The sequence below is a fragment of the Daucus carota genome, chromosome 6 (genome assembly GCF_001625215.2).
Source record: "Daucus carota subsp. sativus chromosome 6, DH1 v3.0, whole genome shotgun sequence".
NCBI classification, from domain to species: domain Eukaryota; kingdom Viridiplantae; phylum Streptophyta; class Magnoliopsida; order Apiales; family Apiaceae; genus Daucus; species Daucus carota.
The window spans coordinates 34,670,218-34,687,526 of record NC_030386.2 but is presented as its reverse complement, the minus strand read 5'-3'; the positions used below and the strand labels follow the sequence as shown (position 1 = coordinate 34,687,526).

The following is a 17,309-nucleotide window of genomic DNA, read 5'->3' as shown; positions in this document are numbered from 1 at the left end:
AAATTTATATTATAAAAATCTTGATGTAATACAAATACTAATATATAAAATTGTAAAATTGGACTATAATTCATGGTGAAAAAATGACAATAAATTTATACACGTAAATAACAATTTAAAGCGTGACGAATCTTAAAATTTTATTTTTTTTGGAAAAGTAATCATGTTCTTACATTGTCACCTTCCTCCAATTTTATTAGATTGATTGTGCACGAAAACATTTAACTTAAATATAACCACCCTCTTAGAAGTTGCTTGAACGGAGCAAACAGATAATGCATGAATAATTTTTTCATGTATACAAAGTAAATAATATAAAAATTAACAACAACAAACATGTCCAATGAACAAAACAAATATTATAAAAGAATAACCAACAAACATACATCATTAATAGTTAATTTATTGACATCAACCATCGCTGCCAAGACTATATTCTTTTCCCGTGTTTGGATTTGTCGACTCCAATATAACGGTCTATAACTACATTTGCTTGCAACAACCTTTTCTGTAACAGCCTTCACTTATCGTTGCAGAAGAACGACACCTCCGAGTTAGAAATCGAGCAAGAGAAAGATATTTCTAATTTTTGATATTTTTCATCCAAAAATTTCAGAATATTAAAAAATAAAACGGAGCGATGTGAGAGGAACCACCTACACGCCCCTCGCTTCTCCTTTAAAAATTGAAATACTACGATCTATATATACGGGTATTTATAGGTGGAGAAAGACTTGTTTGCTACTCTTTCCCATAATTAAATAATCTGAACAAAATCAGATTAAAATTTTCAAGCTAGAGACTTATTTGCTACTCTTTCCCATAATTAAATAATCTGAACAAAAGCAGATTAAAATTTTCAAGCTACTATATTCCATAAATAATCTGTCTTTCCCATAATTGAATAATCTGAAACAAAATCAGATTAAAACTTTCAAGATACTATATTCCATAAATAATCTGAAACAAAATCAGATTAAAACTTTCAAGATACTATATTCCATAGATAATCTGAAACAAAATTGAAACAAAATCAGATTCTGAAACTTGCTTCTAATATACCTGAAACTAAAAAAGGTAATTCTAATTTTTAATATTTTTCATCCAAAAATTCCAGAAAATTAGAAAAATAAAACGGAGCGATGTGAGAGGCGCCACCTACACGCCCCTCGCTTCTCCTTTATATAAGTATATTGATTAAGCATACTAGATAAAATTAGTTGATCTTTATTATTTTTATAAAACAAATATATATAAAAATAAGAGTAGTCGATTTTTATATCATAAAATTGACAAAATTTGAAATATAAAAGATCAGAAAAAACATCTAAAGAAAGAAAGTATAAAGTAATTCTTACCAAAATCGAGGTAACTTGCCGAATTGCCGTCAAATTTCTTAGATACAACGGCCCCGTTGTATAACATTACATAAATTCACTGGTTACGGACACGTTTTTTGTTCAAACATTCTTCCCAGGATGCTCTTGTCTAAAATTATCTGTGCCCTTCTCTTATGTTCCCAAATATTTACAATCAGCTCCGCAAATAATGTCGACGGTCACCGGAATGTTACCCTCCGAACGACGGCGGAGAGATATCTCCAAATAACAAAAGGGTCATCGTTTAAGATAGCGATATTTGCCGACTTGCATTTCGGAGAGGACGCGTGGACACTTTGGGGTCCACAGCAAGATATCAAGTCAGTAAAGGTTATGTCTACAATCCTGGATAATGAACACCCAGGTTCCCTTTCTTTATTCCTTTTAGCATGCTTATCTCCTCACTCCCTGGTCATTATACAATTGTATGATACAGTACATCTTATGTAAATATTAAACTAGCATGTTTCAGGTAGATGATGTTAAAGTTCTAAAATACTAACCACTGAACCAGTCATGTTATAATAGTAAGGAAGTTGGGGTAACATACTGATTTACGATTCACGATTCACGAATACTCCCTCCGTGGCTCCTGTAAGCAGTATAAGACAAGAAATTACCTGAAATCAATAATCAACAATAAAAATACCGAACTAATATTCGAGGCACGTGAAAAACCACGCTGTCCTTTAATGAGAAAAACAAGATGTATGTGCTCATGAAAATGTAGAGAATGTTTCATTTCATTTTCTAAAAGCTTGCACAGAAAGACAACTACAGAGTTGTTATATACACACTGTTTGTAACTAACTTTCTGTTATGACATTACAATGACCAAACAACCCTCAGTATATTCCCAAAATATCATTCTGTCCTTCAACACGCCCCTTCAAGCTGAGCTGGGGATGAGACAGCTCCAAGCTTGGACAAGAGATAGGATTGTTGGTGAGAAGACAACTGCTTTGTTAGAATATCTGCAACCTGCTCATGAGTAGATACATGCTGAGTATGCATTGCACCAGATTTGAGTTTATCGCGGATGAAGTGACAGTCGATTTCAACGTGTTTTGTTCGTTCATGAAGAACAGGATTTGCAGCAAGAGAAATTGCAGCCTGATTGTCACAGTATAAAGCAGTGGATGGTAAGTTTTTGATACCCATGTCCTTCAACAAAGCATGTAACCAAGTCACCTCACACGCAGTCATGGCCATGGCGCGATATTCTGCCTCAGCAGTGGAACGAGCAACTACAGCCTGTTTTTTGCTCTTCCATGAGATAGGTGAAGAACCCAGTAAGATACAAAAACCAGTAGTTGAACGCCTGGTAGTGGGGCAGCTAGCCCAATCACTATCACAGAAGGCCTTCAGTTGAACTGCAGAAGAAGAAGCTAACAGAATTCCTTGCTGAGATGTGCCCCGTAAATAACGAAGAAGTTTCTTGGCAGCCTGCATATGAGTTGTCATAGGCTGATGCATAAATTGACTAAGCACATGCACAGCAAATGTGATGTCAGGACGAGTAACAGTCAAGTATATTAGCTTTCCCATCAAGCGTTGATATTCATTCGGATTTGGTAATGGATCACCTGAGTGTGGAGTAAGCTTTAAGTGACAATCTAAAGGCACTTTGACAGAAGAAGCAGTGTCCATATGAAACTCTTTTAACAAATCAAGGACATATTTGTGCTGAGAGACAAAAAACCCAACTGGACTTCGAGCAATTTCCAGACCAAGAAAGTAATTCACAGCCCCCAAATCCTTCATGTGGAATGCCTGTGATAACATTGTTTTCAGCTCATCAATTGCACTTTCACTGTCACCAGCAATCAATAGATCATCTACATAGATAAGTATCAGGGTAGTAGAGGTGTCCGTGATCTTGGTAAATAAGCTAGCATCACTCTGAGATTGTGCAAACCCAAGAGAAACAAGTGTATCAGACAATTTTTTGAACCATTGGCGAGGTGCCTGTCGTAAACCATAAAGACTCTTTAACAGTTTACAGACCCATTTGACCCTTGATTGAGCATTTGAATCACTTGTCTGACCAGTTGTAATCCTGCTTCCCAATGAAGAGTACCCCAGAGGCAATGTCATGTAGACATCCTCATCAAGATCACCATATAAAAACGCATTTGTTACGTCCATCTGAACGGTTTTCCAATCATATACAGCAGCAATCGCCAATAGTGCCTGAACAGTTGACATCTTTGCCACTGGGGCAAACGTTTCCTCATAATCCACTCCGTACTGCTGCTTACATCCAAGAACTACAAGTCTGCTTTTGTAACGTTCTATACTGCCATCCGGTTTGAATTTGGTCTTAAACAACCATCTACTTCCTATGGCCTTTTTATCAGGAGGTAGCTCGACAATTTCCCAGGTGCCATTCCTTTCTAATGCATCTAGTTCGAGATTCATAGCAGCAACCCAGTGATCATGAAGAACAGCTTGAGAGAAACATTTTGGATCCTTAGCTTTAGACACTGTAGCTTGAAAACAACTGAAATCAGAAGTGATCTCATACAATGCTGACTGTGCTATATTAGTAGCATTGTTTGTAATAGTGGAAGCATATTCTTGTAGCCAAGATGGTGGTTTTGTAGTCCGCTGTGAACGTCGAACAGGAGGAGGAGAAGGAGTATGCACCTGAGCTTGAGACTCCGTGGTAGTTGATGGTGCAGTCACAAATTCATCAGCCTCTACAAAAACAGGAGGAGGATTAGGCATTGGCACTGGTAATGGCTTCATGTATGGTTGAGGTACATTTGAGTTCAAGGGAAACAGATGCTCATGAAATTCTGCATCTCTGGACACAAAAGTAGTATTGGAAATGAGATTCAAAAATTTAAATCCCTTTGTTAGGCCAGTATATCCCAAAAACACACAAGGCACTGCTTTAGGAGCAAATTTGTCAGCTGTAGGATTTGGATTAGCCACCATAGCTAAGCAACCAAACACCCTGAGTTCTGTATAATCCACATCTTCCTTAAACAACTGTTCATATGGAACTCTGTGGTTCAAGGCAGCAGTTGGTAATCGATTCATGATGTACACTGCTGACATAACACAATCTCCCCAATACATCAAAGGCAAACCAGACTGAAACCGCAGAGCTCGTGATAACTCCAGAATTTGTCGATGTTTACGTTCAACTCTAGCATTTTGTTGTGGTCTATAAGGGCACGAGGTCTGATGAATGATGCCATGATGTTTGTAGTATGCAGTAGCTGATGTATCAGAGAACTCAGGTGCATTATCTGAGCGAAGCACCTTAACAGATTTTTTAAAATGATTCTTAACATATTGCTGAAATGTTATGAATCGTTCCAAGAAATCAGACTTATGATTCATAAGATACACCCAGGTCATACGAGTATGATCATCAACTAAGGTGAGGAAGTAACGAAAATTACCTCTTGTACTCACCTTGTAAGGCCCCCATGTATCAAGGTGAACAAGTTCAAATGGCTCAGATGCGTGGCTTGTACTTAGCTGATAAGGCAACTTAGTAAATTTGGCAAGTGGACAAGTAAGACAGACCTCAGAATCTGAGTGTACAGTGAGATGCCTAAACTTAGGCATATGGTGCATTGTGGTTTTAGAAACATGTCCCAACCTCTGATGCCACAATGAGTAATCCGAGTGAGCAACTTTTGAACTGGAAGAGGCTGCAGCAGTGTGAATCTTCTGAGATGAATCCAGAAAACAATAGAGACCATGATCAATCAGTCCAGTAGCCAAGACCTCATTTGTAGTTGTGGATATGATATGACATTCAGTTGGAGTAAAAGTGGCTGAACACTTGTTATCCTGTGCTAATTTCCTTATTGACAGCAAATTGTGTTTAAAACTAGGAACATATAGCACATCTTTCAGAATCAGACCATTCTGCAGAGTCAAGGTTCCAACATGTGTGATCTTTGCAACTCCATTATTTGGTAAGTTAATTACATTGTTGGAAGGAGCTTTCTTAACATCAACAAGTTTGTCCAAGTAAGCAGTCATATGATCTGTAGCACCTGTATCAACTATCCACATATCATTACCACTGGTTGCAAAAGATAAACAACAAGTCACCATCCCAGAAAATGCCTCATCAAGTTCATCATCAGTTTCTGTATGTGGAATCAGTTTTAACAGTTGTTGCAACTGCTGAGAAGTCAGAGCAGCAGCATTTTCCACAGAATCAGCTGAACTCAGCTGTGCATTATTACTCATTCGTTTATTACCAGATTGCTGTGATTTCCCCCCTGACTTCAGCTTGTGTTTATCATGCCATTTGGGATAGCCTATTTCCATCCAACATCTATCAGATGTATGACCTTTTTTGTGACAAACTGTGCACTCAAACACTCTTCCTTGAGATGAATGACCTTGACTGTTGCCTTGACTAAACATAGCTGCACTCTCAAATTCCAAAGGTGTATGTTCAGTATGTAAAATTTCTCTTTGAGATTCCTCTTGTTGAAGTGCAGCACAAGCAATATCAACAGTTGGAAGAGGTATCATCATCAACAATTGACTACGATGAGATGCATAAACCTCATTCAAACCATTAAGAAACTGGAACAATTTTGCTTCATCACGAAGAGTATTGATTTTACTCAATAATGCCAAAATTTCCGGTGTAACAGCAGAAACAGCAGGCAACACATTCAAACACTCGATTTCATCCCACAGACAAGTCAATTTCGTATAATATTCAGCAATTGTCAACTGATTTTGTTTCAACTCAAATAGATCCTTATTCAATTTATATTTTCTCGATCCATTAGTAAGCATAAATCGTTTCTCTAGGATACGCCATATTTCAGCAGCAGAAGACACATAGAGAATCGAACTACGAATAGAATCAGAGACATTGTTATGAAGCCAGGAAATTACCAGATTATTGCACGTTTCCCACTGTGCAGCATCAACAAGATCAGTCGTGCTTCTCAACACGCTTCCATCAACAAAACCTAATTTTCGTTTTGCAGCCAGTTGTATCTCGATAGAACGCTTCCATGAACGAAAATCACTCGCACCTTGAAGCTTCGAGACAATTATAGATGTAGGACCATCTGAGGGATGCAGAAACAATGGATTTTGCATATCTTGAAACGTGAATCTACCGCCAGCAGCCATAAAACTCAACTTTTGAAGAAATCAGTAAGAAGAGTGAGCACTCAGCGATCACAAATCAATAACGAAACTGAAATTCTACACTCAATCTACACACACCATGCTCTGATACCATAATGAGAAAAACAAGATGTATGTGCTCATGAAAATGTAGAGAATGTTTCATTTCATTTTCTAAAAGCTTGCACAGAAAGACAACTACAGAGTTGTTATATACACACTGTTTGTAACTAACTTTCTGTTATGACATTACAATGACCAAACAACCCTCAGTATATTCCCAAAATATCATTCTGTCCTTCAACATCCTTAAAACAGATTAGTCCCTTCCACGTGGTGCTTGAAAGTGTTGTGACTTCCGTCTCCCAGGATACAACGAATAGAGGTGATCTAAAACACTAGAGATCCGTCTCCTACGAACCGAACAAGTATTGCTTCTATCTCACAGAAACTGAATTCTAAAAAGCTCTAAGAGGAATGCAAGAAAGTGATGTATTTGTATACTCAACCAATGTGCAAAGGCCTCCTTATATAGGAGTAAGAATTTGTAACTTACAACCCAATTAATTTTGTAACCCCCACAATGCAATAAATTTAAATTTGTAACCCCACATAACACTAAAACCATGGTTATTATTAGGAGTTACAAATCAATTTCATTGGTTACAAAATTATATCATAAGTCACAAAAATATCAAATAAATACATGCAAATCAAATATTCAAATAATCAAAATCAAATATTCAAATAATCAAATTTATTCAAATATCTAACAGCTCCGTCCCCCTGAGTTATATACATCGGGGACGGGGACGCGGCACGGATTTTAATGCTCCCGTAAAGTATAGTTCTGTAACTTATTTTGAAGATTTTTTTTTTCTGAATAAAAGTTTGAATGTTATATTTTTATTTAGAAGAAGAAAATTTTAAAAATAAGTTATAGAACTATATTTTATAAGAGCATTGAAGTGCGTGTCGAACAGTGAAAAAGAAACGTATAGAATTAAATGGGACAAGGGAATATCTGTTAATGGGTACTTTTTCTATGCTACCGCGCCCGACTCATGTTTATATGTTTTTTCGCTGCTTAGCACATACTTTAATAATTGTATAAATTATAATTTTATAATTTGTTTTCTAAACAATTAAATATTAAATTTTATTCATCTTTTCAAAAAAAAAAAAAAATTTATTCAACAAAAAAATATTTAAAATAAATTATAAGACCATACTTTACAAAAACATTACTACGTGCCCGCACCCAATATATGCAATTCGGGGACTGAAGGAGTATGTACCACTCACCCTGTCCCTCTATCCCTCTGGATTCATCGTCTCGGTGTTAGAACTGTGAATCTAGCTCAAGAACTCCATTAAAACTCAGAGAAAAGTGTATATAGAGAGAACTGTATTAAAGTGTATTTACAAGAACAGAACTAACTATACAAAGTAACCACTACTACTGTTTATATACCCCAGAAGGGTCCTGGTCCCCAGCAAGTGACTGCTGGGGGACCATTATCCAACATTCAACTTTTCCACCGTTCGATATGACGACGGACGGTCGCGATTAGAAGTTAGATTCGTGCCGTCTAGCGGTTTTTAAGCGCTAGACTCTCCATGTCTAGCGGTTAAAAACAGCTAGACGGAAAAATATTTTTTAAGTGTCTAGCGCTTAAAAAGCGCTCGAAGCACAGGACTCATTCTCTGATCGCTCATATATTGCAAGGTAGGTCATTTATTGTGCTCATTTATGGTGCAAGAAAAAGTTGAGAGAGAGAGAGATATTGAGAGAGCCATTTTGAAGTGGGAGTTAAAGATCAAACAAGAAGACAACACTAGTGTGGTAACATTTTACTCTCTATTTGCTTTTTGTAGTGTTATTATTATGGCGGATTCGTTATTTGAAGATTTTGTTCCAAGAAAAAGAGTTAAAATAGTCGATAATAATGATTTTATACATGTTGATGATGTTGTTGAACCTAATAGGGTTGTTGATAGGGTGTTCATTGATATTAAAGATGGTAATGATGTTGTTGATGAAAATGTTAGGGTTGATGTAAATGGGGTTGATAATACAAATGTTGTAAGTGTTGATGATGAGATTGATTTGAATGTAGATATAGATGATAACGTAGATGATTATATATTTGATAATGACAACGAAGAAGTTGGAACAAATGAAAATAATGATGTTCCATATTTAAATAAAAAATTTGATACTTTAGATGCGGCGGATAGATTTATTAGAGCGTATGCCCTTAGGAGTGGGTTTGCTATTAAAATACAACAAACACAGAAACGGGCAAAAGTGGATGAAATATATGCTCGGATGTTTGTTTGTAGACTTGCAGGTGAAAATAAAGACGAAGGTGTTAAGGACGATGAGTTATGTGTGGGGAATAATATGGGTACACAACGTCGAGATAAACTTCCTAGAAGTGGTTGTAAGGTGAGGATGTATGTCATTAAGGGAAAGAAAAAGGATTATTGGGAGTTGACTACACTAGAATTACAACACAATCATGATGTTGTATCGCCTAGTAAAATGTGTTTGATTCAGCGGGAAAGACATGTCTCAGCCGCAGCTAGAAATCTGATAAAAACCTTAAATGTGTCGGGTATTCGTCCTAGCCAAACCATGAGTCTTTTTAGTAATATGCAAGGTGGAGTGAATAATGTTGGGTTTGGTAGTCAAAATGTGAGGAATGTAGTGCGGGATGAGCGGAAGAAAAAAATACAAGTTAGTGATGCTCAAGCGGGTTTGGATCTATTAGGACGTTTGAAAGAAGAAAGCGGTGGGAAATTTTTTGTCAAAACTCAAGTGGATGAAGAGAACCGCTTGAAAAATCTCGTATGGGTGGATCCAAAATGTTTGATGTCTTACAGTAATTTTGGGGAAGTTGTTGCATTTGATACCACATACCGTACAAACAGGTATGCCATGCCATTTGTGCCGTTTACTGGGGTCAACCATCATTATCAATCCGTTTTATTTGGATTTGCACTTATGCGGGATGAGGTAAGAACAAGTTTCGAATGGGTGCTTAGAACGTGGCTTGAAGCGGTTGGCGACAAACACCCAAACGCTATAATCACCGACCAAGATCAAGCAATGGCTGGGGCAATTGCTTCAATACTACCCCAGACACGACACTTGTTGTGTTCATGGCATATTAGCCAGAAATTCCCAGAAAAATTAAACACCCTTTATATAAAGCATCCGGGAACATTCAAAGCGGACTTCAACAATTGCATATACAATTCGTTGTCCGAAAATGTTTTCGAGGAGCGGTGGGAGGAGTTGGTTGTGAAGTATGATTTGAAAGATCATACATGGTTACAAGGATTGTACGTGTTGAAAGAGAAATGGATATCGGCTTATACTAAGAGTACATTCTCCGCGGGTCAGAACACGACATCAAGGAGTGAGGGAATGAATGCATTTTTTGATAGCTACGTGAGTTCTAGTACGGGATTAAAGGAATTTGTCGAGAATGCACAAAAAGCTATCGAAAGACAATTCATGCGGGAGAAGGAGGAGGACAATAATACAAAGAATAAAACCCGTTACATGAGGATGAAGACGGCTTTGGAACATGATGGGGCTTCGTTGTATACGAAAGAGATGTTCCGCCAATTCCAAGTTCAAGTGGTAGAAGCTTCCAAGTACTTTGTTGAGAAGGATAAAGATAACCTCCCGTTAGGGGACGAGGTAACACATTATAAGTGTTACAGACCCTTGACGGAAGCAAGCAAGAAAACAATGTATGACGTGAAGTTCAACAAAGTAGCCCTGACGGGAAGTTGTGTGTGTCGAATGTATGAACATTTGGGAATCCCATGTCGTCACATCATGGCCATTTTGAACAAGAAAAATGTCGGCAAAATACCACATGCATTTATTAGGCGTCGTTGGACAAGAGATGCAAATAGGGTTGATGGTATGCTACCATATGCCGTGAATTGCGATGATCCATCATCTACCGACTTGACACCAACTCAAAGATTCAACCATATGACCTTACTAACGATGAGTTTTTGTCATAGTAGCATGGTTTCCAAGGAAAGGTACGAGTATGCACTCGAGGTCATGAATCGAGAGATTGAGAATCTTGAGAAAATGGGAGTTGACGGGGTCCCTGTTACTAGCACTGAGAATCCCATGACTGAAAGTGAAGAAAAAAATGTTGATGAGTTGAATGCGCCCGTACTTGACCCTATAGTTTCTCAAACAAAGGGGAGGAAAAAACCCCAAAGATTTAAAAGTCCAGTTGAAGGGCTTAGTAAGAAAAAGAGAAAATGCAAGAAATGTCATGAAGAAGGCCATGATATAAGGACTTGCAAAAAATTACAAGAAGAAATTAAGAGTTCTCAAATGTAATTGTTGATATTTTATATGATTTTTCGTGATTTATATGATTTTATGTGATTTTATATGATTTTTTTGTGATTTATATGATTTTATATCATTTCATGTGATTTTATATGATATTATGTGATTTTATGTAGGTGAAAAATGGAAGGTGGTAACAATTCTGATGCCGATTCGGTCTCTCATGTTAGTGACACACTTTCTCATGTCAGTGATTCACTTTCATCCTCGGAGGGACCTTTGAGTGAAAGTTGGTTTCGATCTTGGTCGACACCCTCAGACAATGAGATGCACAACATTATTGCCCGTTTGCCATTGGATCCCCCATCCTACGCAAACGGCTTCTGGATAGATGCTCCCGGGGTTGAAGAGGAGGATTTTAACTTATATCCTCCGGAGGAAGAAATAGAAAGGGAGAGGAGATGGAGCGAAGCTTGTGACTGGATTGCTCGGGGAGAGATGGAGGCAAAAGCAAGGAGATGTCCTCCACCATAGTTTCTTCCCATCTTGCTTTTGGGACCGTCAAGTACGGACACGCGTTGCATGTTCCACCATTGGGATGGTGGAGAACCTATGAAATGCAACCGAATTTCCCAAATAAACAAGTTGAGGCCACGCGATCCCCGTTACAAAAGAGATCAAGTCCGCATCAATTTTGTGAAGGGGTTCGTAAGTAATTTGAAAACGGAGGATATCGTTCCAGTTCAGTACCAAATGTGTTTTCTTGCCAAGTTTAGATTGTATGATGGCTCTGAGTCAATTGAAGTGAATATTGTTGACGACACCAAGGATCATCCAATGATCACGACCGGTGAGGTGCGCGAAGGAAGTGTTTTGGTGTTGTACAAAGCAACTTGTTTCATAAGCATGGATGAAACCCCTCGTCATCACCTTTCAATTGGCTTCTCTAATCTCCTAGGAATTTTAATTGATTCCTAATGTTCTTCATGTTGTAAACTTTGTAAGGATGTATAATATTTCTTAAGTTGTATGAATTTCTATGAATTTCTATGTATTTCTATGAATTTCTATGAGTTTCTATGTACCTCTATAAATTTGTATGAGTTTCTATGAATTTCTATGATTCTCTATGATTTTAGGTCAATTTATATGAATTTCTCTAAATTTATATGAACCAAAAGTGAATTTATATGAATTTGTATGCTCTGTTCTACCATGACCTGAACTGGTTTGGCTATGTCACTTGGGAATGCAGATTTGGTAGCCAGAAAACAGGGGAACACTCTGTGCTTCAAGCGCTTTTTAAGCGCTGGACGCCAGAAAATTGATTTACACGTCTAGCTATAAAAAACCGCTAGACGGATAAATCAGTTTCTGGCGTCGAGCGCTTTTTAAGCGCTGGAAGCACAGAGACTGTTTAGCCCTGCCCTCCCCTGTTTTTTGGCTAGCCTGTAAACCACAAACACATGCCAACAAACAAAATAAACAAGGGGGCGGGGGGATCAGCAAAAGCCAAATAAACAAGGGGGCGGGGGGATCAGCAAAAGCCAAATAAACAAGGGGGCGGGGGGATCAGCAAAAGCCAAATAAACAAGGGGGCGGGGGGATCAACAAAAGCCAAATAAACAAGGGGGACGGGAACGGGACACGGTTGATTAACAACCGATATGAAGTAAGGATTGATTGTATAAATTCAAAACTAACTACACTGTCCAAATGAAATTGCATACAAAACACCAATAACTATTCCCTAGAAGCATTATCTAGCCGCTGCTTCATTAGGAAACCCGGGATCCGTCTTGCCTTGCCCTTCTGAATTGCATGCATGAAATTTCAACTTCGGCATTCTGTACTTTTTCATGTCAACAGGGGGCCTAGGGATGCACGGCCTCAATCCAAACTGCCTCAAAACCCTGTCAGAATGCTGATACTCACATATATCGAAGCAAATCATAGGAAGTCTCGACTGCCCAGCGAACTGTGCCTCAATGATATTCCAATCCAAATGCAGCCCAACTGCGGGCACCTCACCCTCAACTCTATCTCCCTCCTCTGGCTCACACTCCACGGCCGCCTCAAAATGTGCATATGGAGTCCACTTAACTATATCAGATCCAACTCCATCGAACTCACCCCTATAATGTGGCAAGTTATGGTGTGGACCCTTCGAACCCCGCCGCCGTTGCCGCTTGCCGAGCACAGGCTTCGACTTCCCCTTCACCTCCCCCTCAACTGCTTTTGCCTTAGGATATGCCCAAAACAGAGCAACTGGGTATCTCCCCTGCTGAGGATAAGGAGTGGGTAGCCCTATATCAAAGCGCTCGTAACTCCAAATCTGTAATAAAAGCATACATCCAGCTATGTGGCTGCTCTCCTTCCTAGCTGCCATCCCAAGAGCTCTGTACAAATAAGCCAAAACACCGGAGGCCCAAGAATATGTATGTATCTGAGATATATCCCGTAGAAGGCCGATGTACCTCGGGTGAACCAAGCTCCTACTCCTGGTAGGGAAAAGAACTGCTCCCAGAACTAGCATCAGGTATGCCTGCGTATGTAGCCCGATCCGCTCAGGGTCACCCTCCACAGCAACCTTTCCATATCTCTCGTAGAGCCAAGTGAACTTGATACCACCCGACTTACACCACGCAACATCAACTTCTTTATCTGTCAAATGCTCGAACCAATACCTCTTAAACCAAGATTTAGGGCTCTCGATGGCTGGCCCTGCTAATGGTTGCCCAAGAACCGGCAAACCTAGAATATAGCCAACATCCTCTACGGTCACTGTCATCTCACCCTGCCTCATAAAAAAAGTGTTTGTCTCGGGCCTCCATCGCTCCACAAGTGCGGATACTAAGGATGTGTCATTCTGAACCCCCACATCCTAATTTGCAAATAAGCCAAATCCGACTGTATGTAAAAGATCCCTCTGTGCATCTGAAAGGACCCATAAATGGAGGAGGCGGCTGACACCAAAACATTGTAGAGCTCCTCTGTCTGTACCCCTCCAAACATCGTCACTGACATGATAGGAATTATCCGTGATAACCCGTCGGCTAGGACCCGGTAGTATGTCTTCCATCCCTGAAATACCCAAAAAAAACTAAATCTTTAGGTTACTTTGAACATTTAAAACTATGACAAATAATGCTATTAAATCAGTTCAAATCATATACTTAATAAAAGCTTTAATGCAGAAAAACAAGCGCGTAGTTAGCAACAAAAAAATCTAGATCAAATACAGATAACATATACAAAAATTGCAACCTGATTGAAGTATTGCTTCACTATGCATTAGCTTCAAATAGATTTAATAGATTTTGCACATAAAAAACAAATTTCCTCATTGTGGCATTTAAGCAAACACATTGCGCGCATGTGAGAAATCATACACTGAACTTGGATTTTGATTCATACCTGTGTCCTCAGTTGAATCCACAACAAAATAAGTGTATGCTCCTCTAAATCGATGGCTAGTTAGTATGATCTCAATCACTTGCTGTCTACTCAGAATCGCTCTTTTCGCCCGTTATTTGTCTCTTCGCGTCTGATGTTGTATTTGAATGCCTATTTAAACCAGTCCTCGTCTTCTAGCGCTTTTTAAGCGCTATACGCTTAAAAAATATTTTACCGTCTAGCGGTTAAAAAGCGCTAGACATGAGGCGTATAGCTGTTTTTAAGCGCTAGACGTATAAAATTTAACTTCTAATCATGGCCGTCCGTGGTCAGATCCAACGGTGGAAAAATCGACTGCCAGATAACGGTCCCCCAGCAATCACTTGCTGGGGACCAGGACCCTACACAGAAAATGTAACAACCACTAACTTTAACAACTTTTCCCACCACCACTATTTGACTTTGCCGGCTGGACTTGTTGACTCTGACTCTGCCAGTTGGCTTTGTCCACCACTCTGTATGTTAAGACTCGGGAATCAGGCTTGACACGTAATGTAAAATGCAGTTTCATTAATTATTTTAATATTTTTTTGAATTGAAAATTAATGTAAAATGCAGTTTCATAAATTATTTTACTCCCATCTGCTAATAAAAAAGTAATGTTTAGCTGTGATAGATTTTGCAAGATCCTCAATCTGCTGAGTTATATTGCGATATTTCAACGCTATTTTTCTACGATAACCAAGTTTTAAACGAGGTGTGATGAATATATGGCTGTGAAATGCGGCGGTTTTAGTCATTGTGATGTTTAATACATATTGCTTCATGTGCCGAGATGCACACTGTATCATTCCAGAACCTACAAGCTGATCAAGTGAAAAGTTCTTTGATCACACTGTATCAGATTCAATGCTGTAGAATGTAATATGGAATGGCAATATTTTATGTTGTCACAGAAAATTTGCAATAATTATATGTCTTTTGCAGATTTTGTGGTTTATCTTGGGGATGTCATTACAGCCAACAATATACCAATTAAAAATGCTAGCTTGTATTGGAATCAGGCATTGTCCCCTACAAGAGCAAGGAATACCCCATGGGCCAGTGTGTTTGGGAATCATGACGATGCATCCTTTGAGTGGCCGTTAGAGTGGTTTTCTGCCACTGGAATACCTCCAGTAAATTGTTCTGCAAATTTTTTTGGTGAGTTCAGTACTGTAATGGATAAGCTGTCCCCTGCAGCTTGTATCACTACATTTGCACACAAGGAATTATTTTGATAAAATACCTTCCATACAGCTAAAGAAAATGGACATATGACACTCTTGTTATGAGATGTCATAATGTTTCAGCTAAAGAAAATGGACATATGACACTCTTGTTATGAGATGTCATAATGTTTATGCAATTTTGAATGGGAGACTTCTTTCGGGTTGGTGATTCAGGTATTTTATTTGATTTCAGGAGAGGCATGTAGGTTCAAGGGCACACCACGTTCGGAGCTGATGAAAAACGAGATTGAGCATAATGCCTTTTCATACTCTAGAAGTGGTCCTAATTATCTTTGGCCAAGCATATCTAACTACGTCCTTCAGATTTCATCATCAAGTGATTCCAAAGTACCAGTAGCATTCATGTACTTCTTTGATTCCGGTGGTGGGTCATACCCTGAGATACTATCAACTGCTCAGGCAGAATGGTTTCGCGTCAAATCTCAACAAATAAATCCTGATGCAAGGTTAGATAAGAAGCACTACCCTTGAATATTCTGCTTTTTGATGGACACTACAAAAACTGTAAATAATTGTTGACTCAGATCTTTTGATTTCCCATTTGTCTCCAAGAAGCGAGAGATATATGTTCTAAGATCGAATTGAGTAGATAATTGGGGTATTATAATAAATCGTGACTTCCTCTGTTCCATTTAGAGGAAAGAAATTCTACTTAAGCACAGAAAGTGCACTAGCCAATAGTTGTAAGAGGTTTATCAATATATATTTTCTTTTATTGATTTAATGTAATGAAAAGAGAATTCACATTTTCTTCCCTCCAAATCCTCAGAAACCTTTTTCGCGTCATTTTATAGGGTTCCAGAGATAATATTTTGGCATATACCGAGCAAAGCCTACACGAAGGTGGCCCCAAAGTTTAAAGGACATAAGCCTTGTGTGGGCTCAATGTTCATGGAGACTGTAGCTTCACAAGAATCTGAAATGGGCTTAATGAAACTTCTTAGAAGAAGGTCTTCTGTTAAGGTAAATACATAATATTTTATCTATTATATATATACATAGCTTCTTAAATGTTGTTAAAATGTGAAAGTTATCACTTGAAATTAAATCTGGACCTTGGAGTTTGATATTAAATGATGAGTAATATGGAGATAAGATTGTTACAAATACCTTTGGATGATAAGTATATAATTTACAATTTAGCATTGCAGAGATAAGCGTTCAATAGTTGTGCTTTGGGGCAATGGTGTCCAATCAAGTAATCTTCACTTTTTTGGTGTAGGCAGTATTCGTAGGTCATAACCATGGCTTGGATTGGTGCTGCCCTGACAAAGCTCTGTGGCTATGCTTCGCTAGACATACAGGTTATGGTGGTTATGGGAACTGGTCTAGAGGATCTAGAATTTTGGAGATAACCCAAGATCCCTTCGTACTGAAATCATGGATTCGGATGGAAGATGGCCATAAACATAGTGATGTTCTCTTGAGCTCTTGAACTGTTACATACTTTTATCCTCTTCTATATTAAAAATTCTAAGAGAAGTGAAATAATGTGTTTTATTGTTTTATTTTAATCAAGAGAAACCGAATTGCACGCTTATACACATTGTCTGGTTTTAATGGTCAGAAGACTCAGAACAGTTTATGACTCGCAAAATTGTAGTGCTACTTGAACAGATTAGTTATATTTCATAAATTATTGTGCTTTTAAATATTTTTTAGTGGCTATAAGTTTGATTACTTGGTTCAATTCAGTTGCCTTAGTTTGCCTTTAAGCTGGTTAGTTAGGCAATTTAGGCTAGCAGCAACATACCTATATGACCCCAGGGAAAGGTAAGA

General features: G+C 38.3%; 1 protein-coding gene across 2 annotated transcripts; it reads left to right on the top strand.

Moving 5' to 3' along the window:
- The first annotated feature begins 1,355 nt into the window (after nucleotides 1-1,355).
- LOC135147110 (probable inactive purple acid phosphatase 16) lies at nucleotides 1,356-17,184 on the top strand. 2 transcript variants are annotated; one of them, XM_064079739.1, is made up of 5 exons: nucleotides 1,356-1,743; nucleotides 15,226-15,441; nucleotides 15,703-15,976; nucleotides 16,325-16,493; nucleotides 16,753-17,184. In XM_064079739.1, exons 1-5 carry the CDS (start codon nucleotides 1,479-1,481, stop codon nucleotides 16,963-16,965), a joined length of 1,137 nt encoding a protein of 378 aa, XP_063935809.1. In that variant the 5' UTR covers nucleotides 1,356-1,478; the 3' UTR covers nucleotides 16,966-17,184. The 2 variants fall into 2 exon arrangements, with proteins under 2 accessions (XP_063935809.1, XP_063935810.1); XM_064079740.1 differs by having other exon boundaries at nucleotides 16,757-16,896.
- The last annotated feature ends 125 nt before the right edge of the window (nucleotides 17,185-17,309 follow it).

Excerpts from the sequence above, each read along its gene's own strand:
- LOC135147110 (XM_064079739.1), top strand. The coding sequence starts at position 1,479 with ATGCTCTTGTCTAAAATTATCTGTGCCCTTCTCTTATGTTCCCAAATA. Across the intron at positions 15,442-15,702 it reads TTGTTCTGCAAATTTTTTTG|GAGAGGCATGTAGGTTCAAG; the intron begins GTGAGTTCAGTA and ends ATTTGATTTCAG. Across the intron at positions 16,494-16,752 it reads GAAGAAGGTCTTCTGTTAAG|GCAGTATTCGTAGGTCATAA; the intron begins GTAAATACATAA and ends TTTTTGGTGTAG.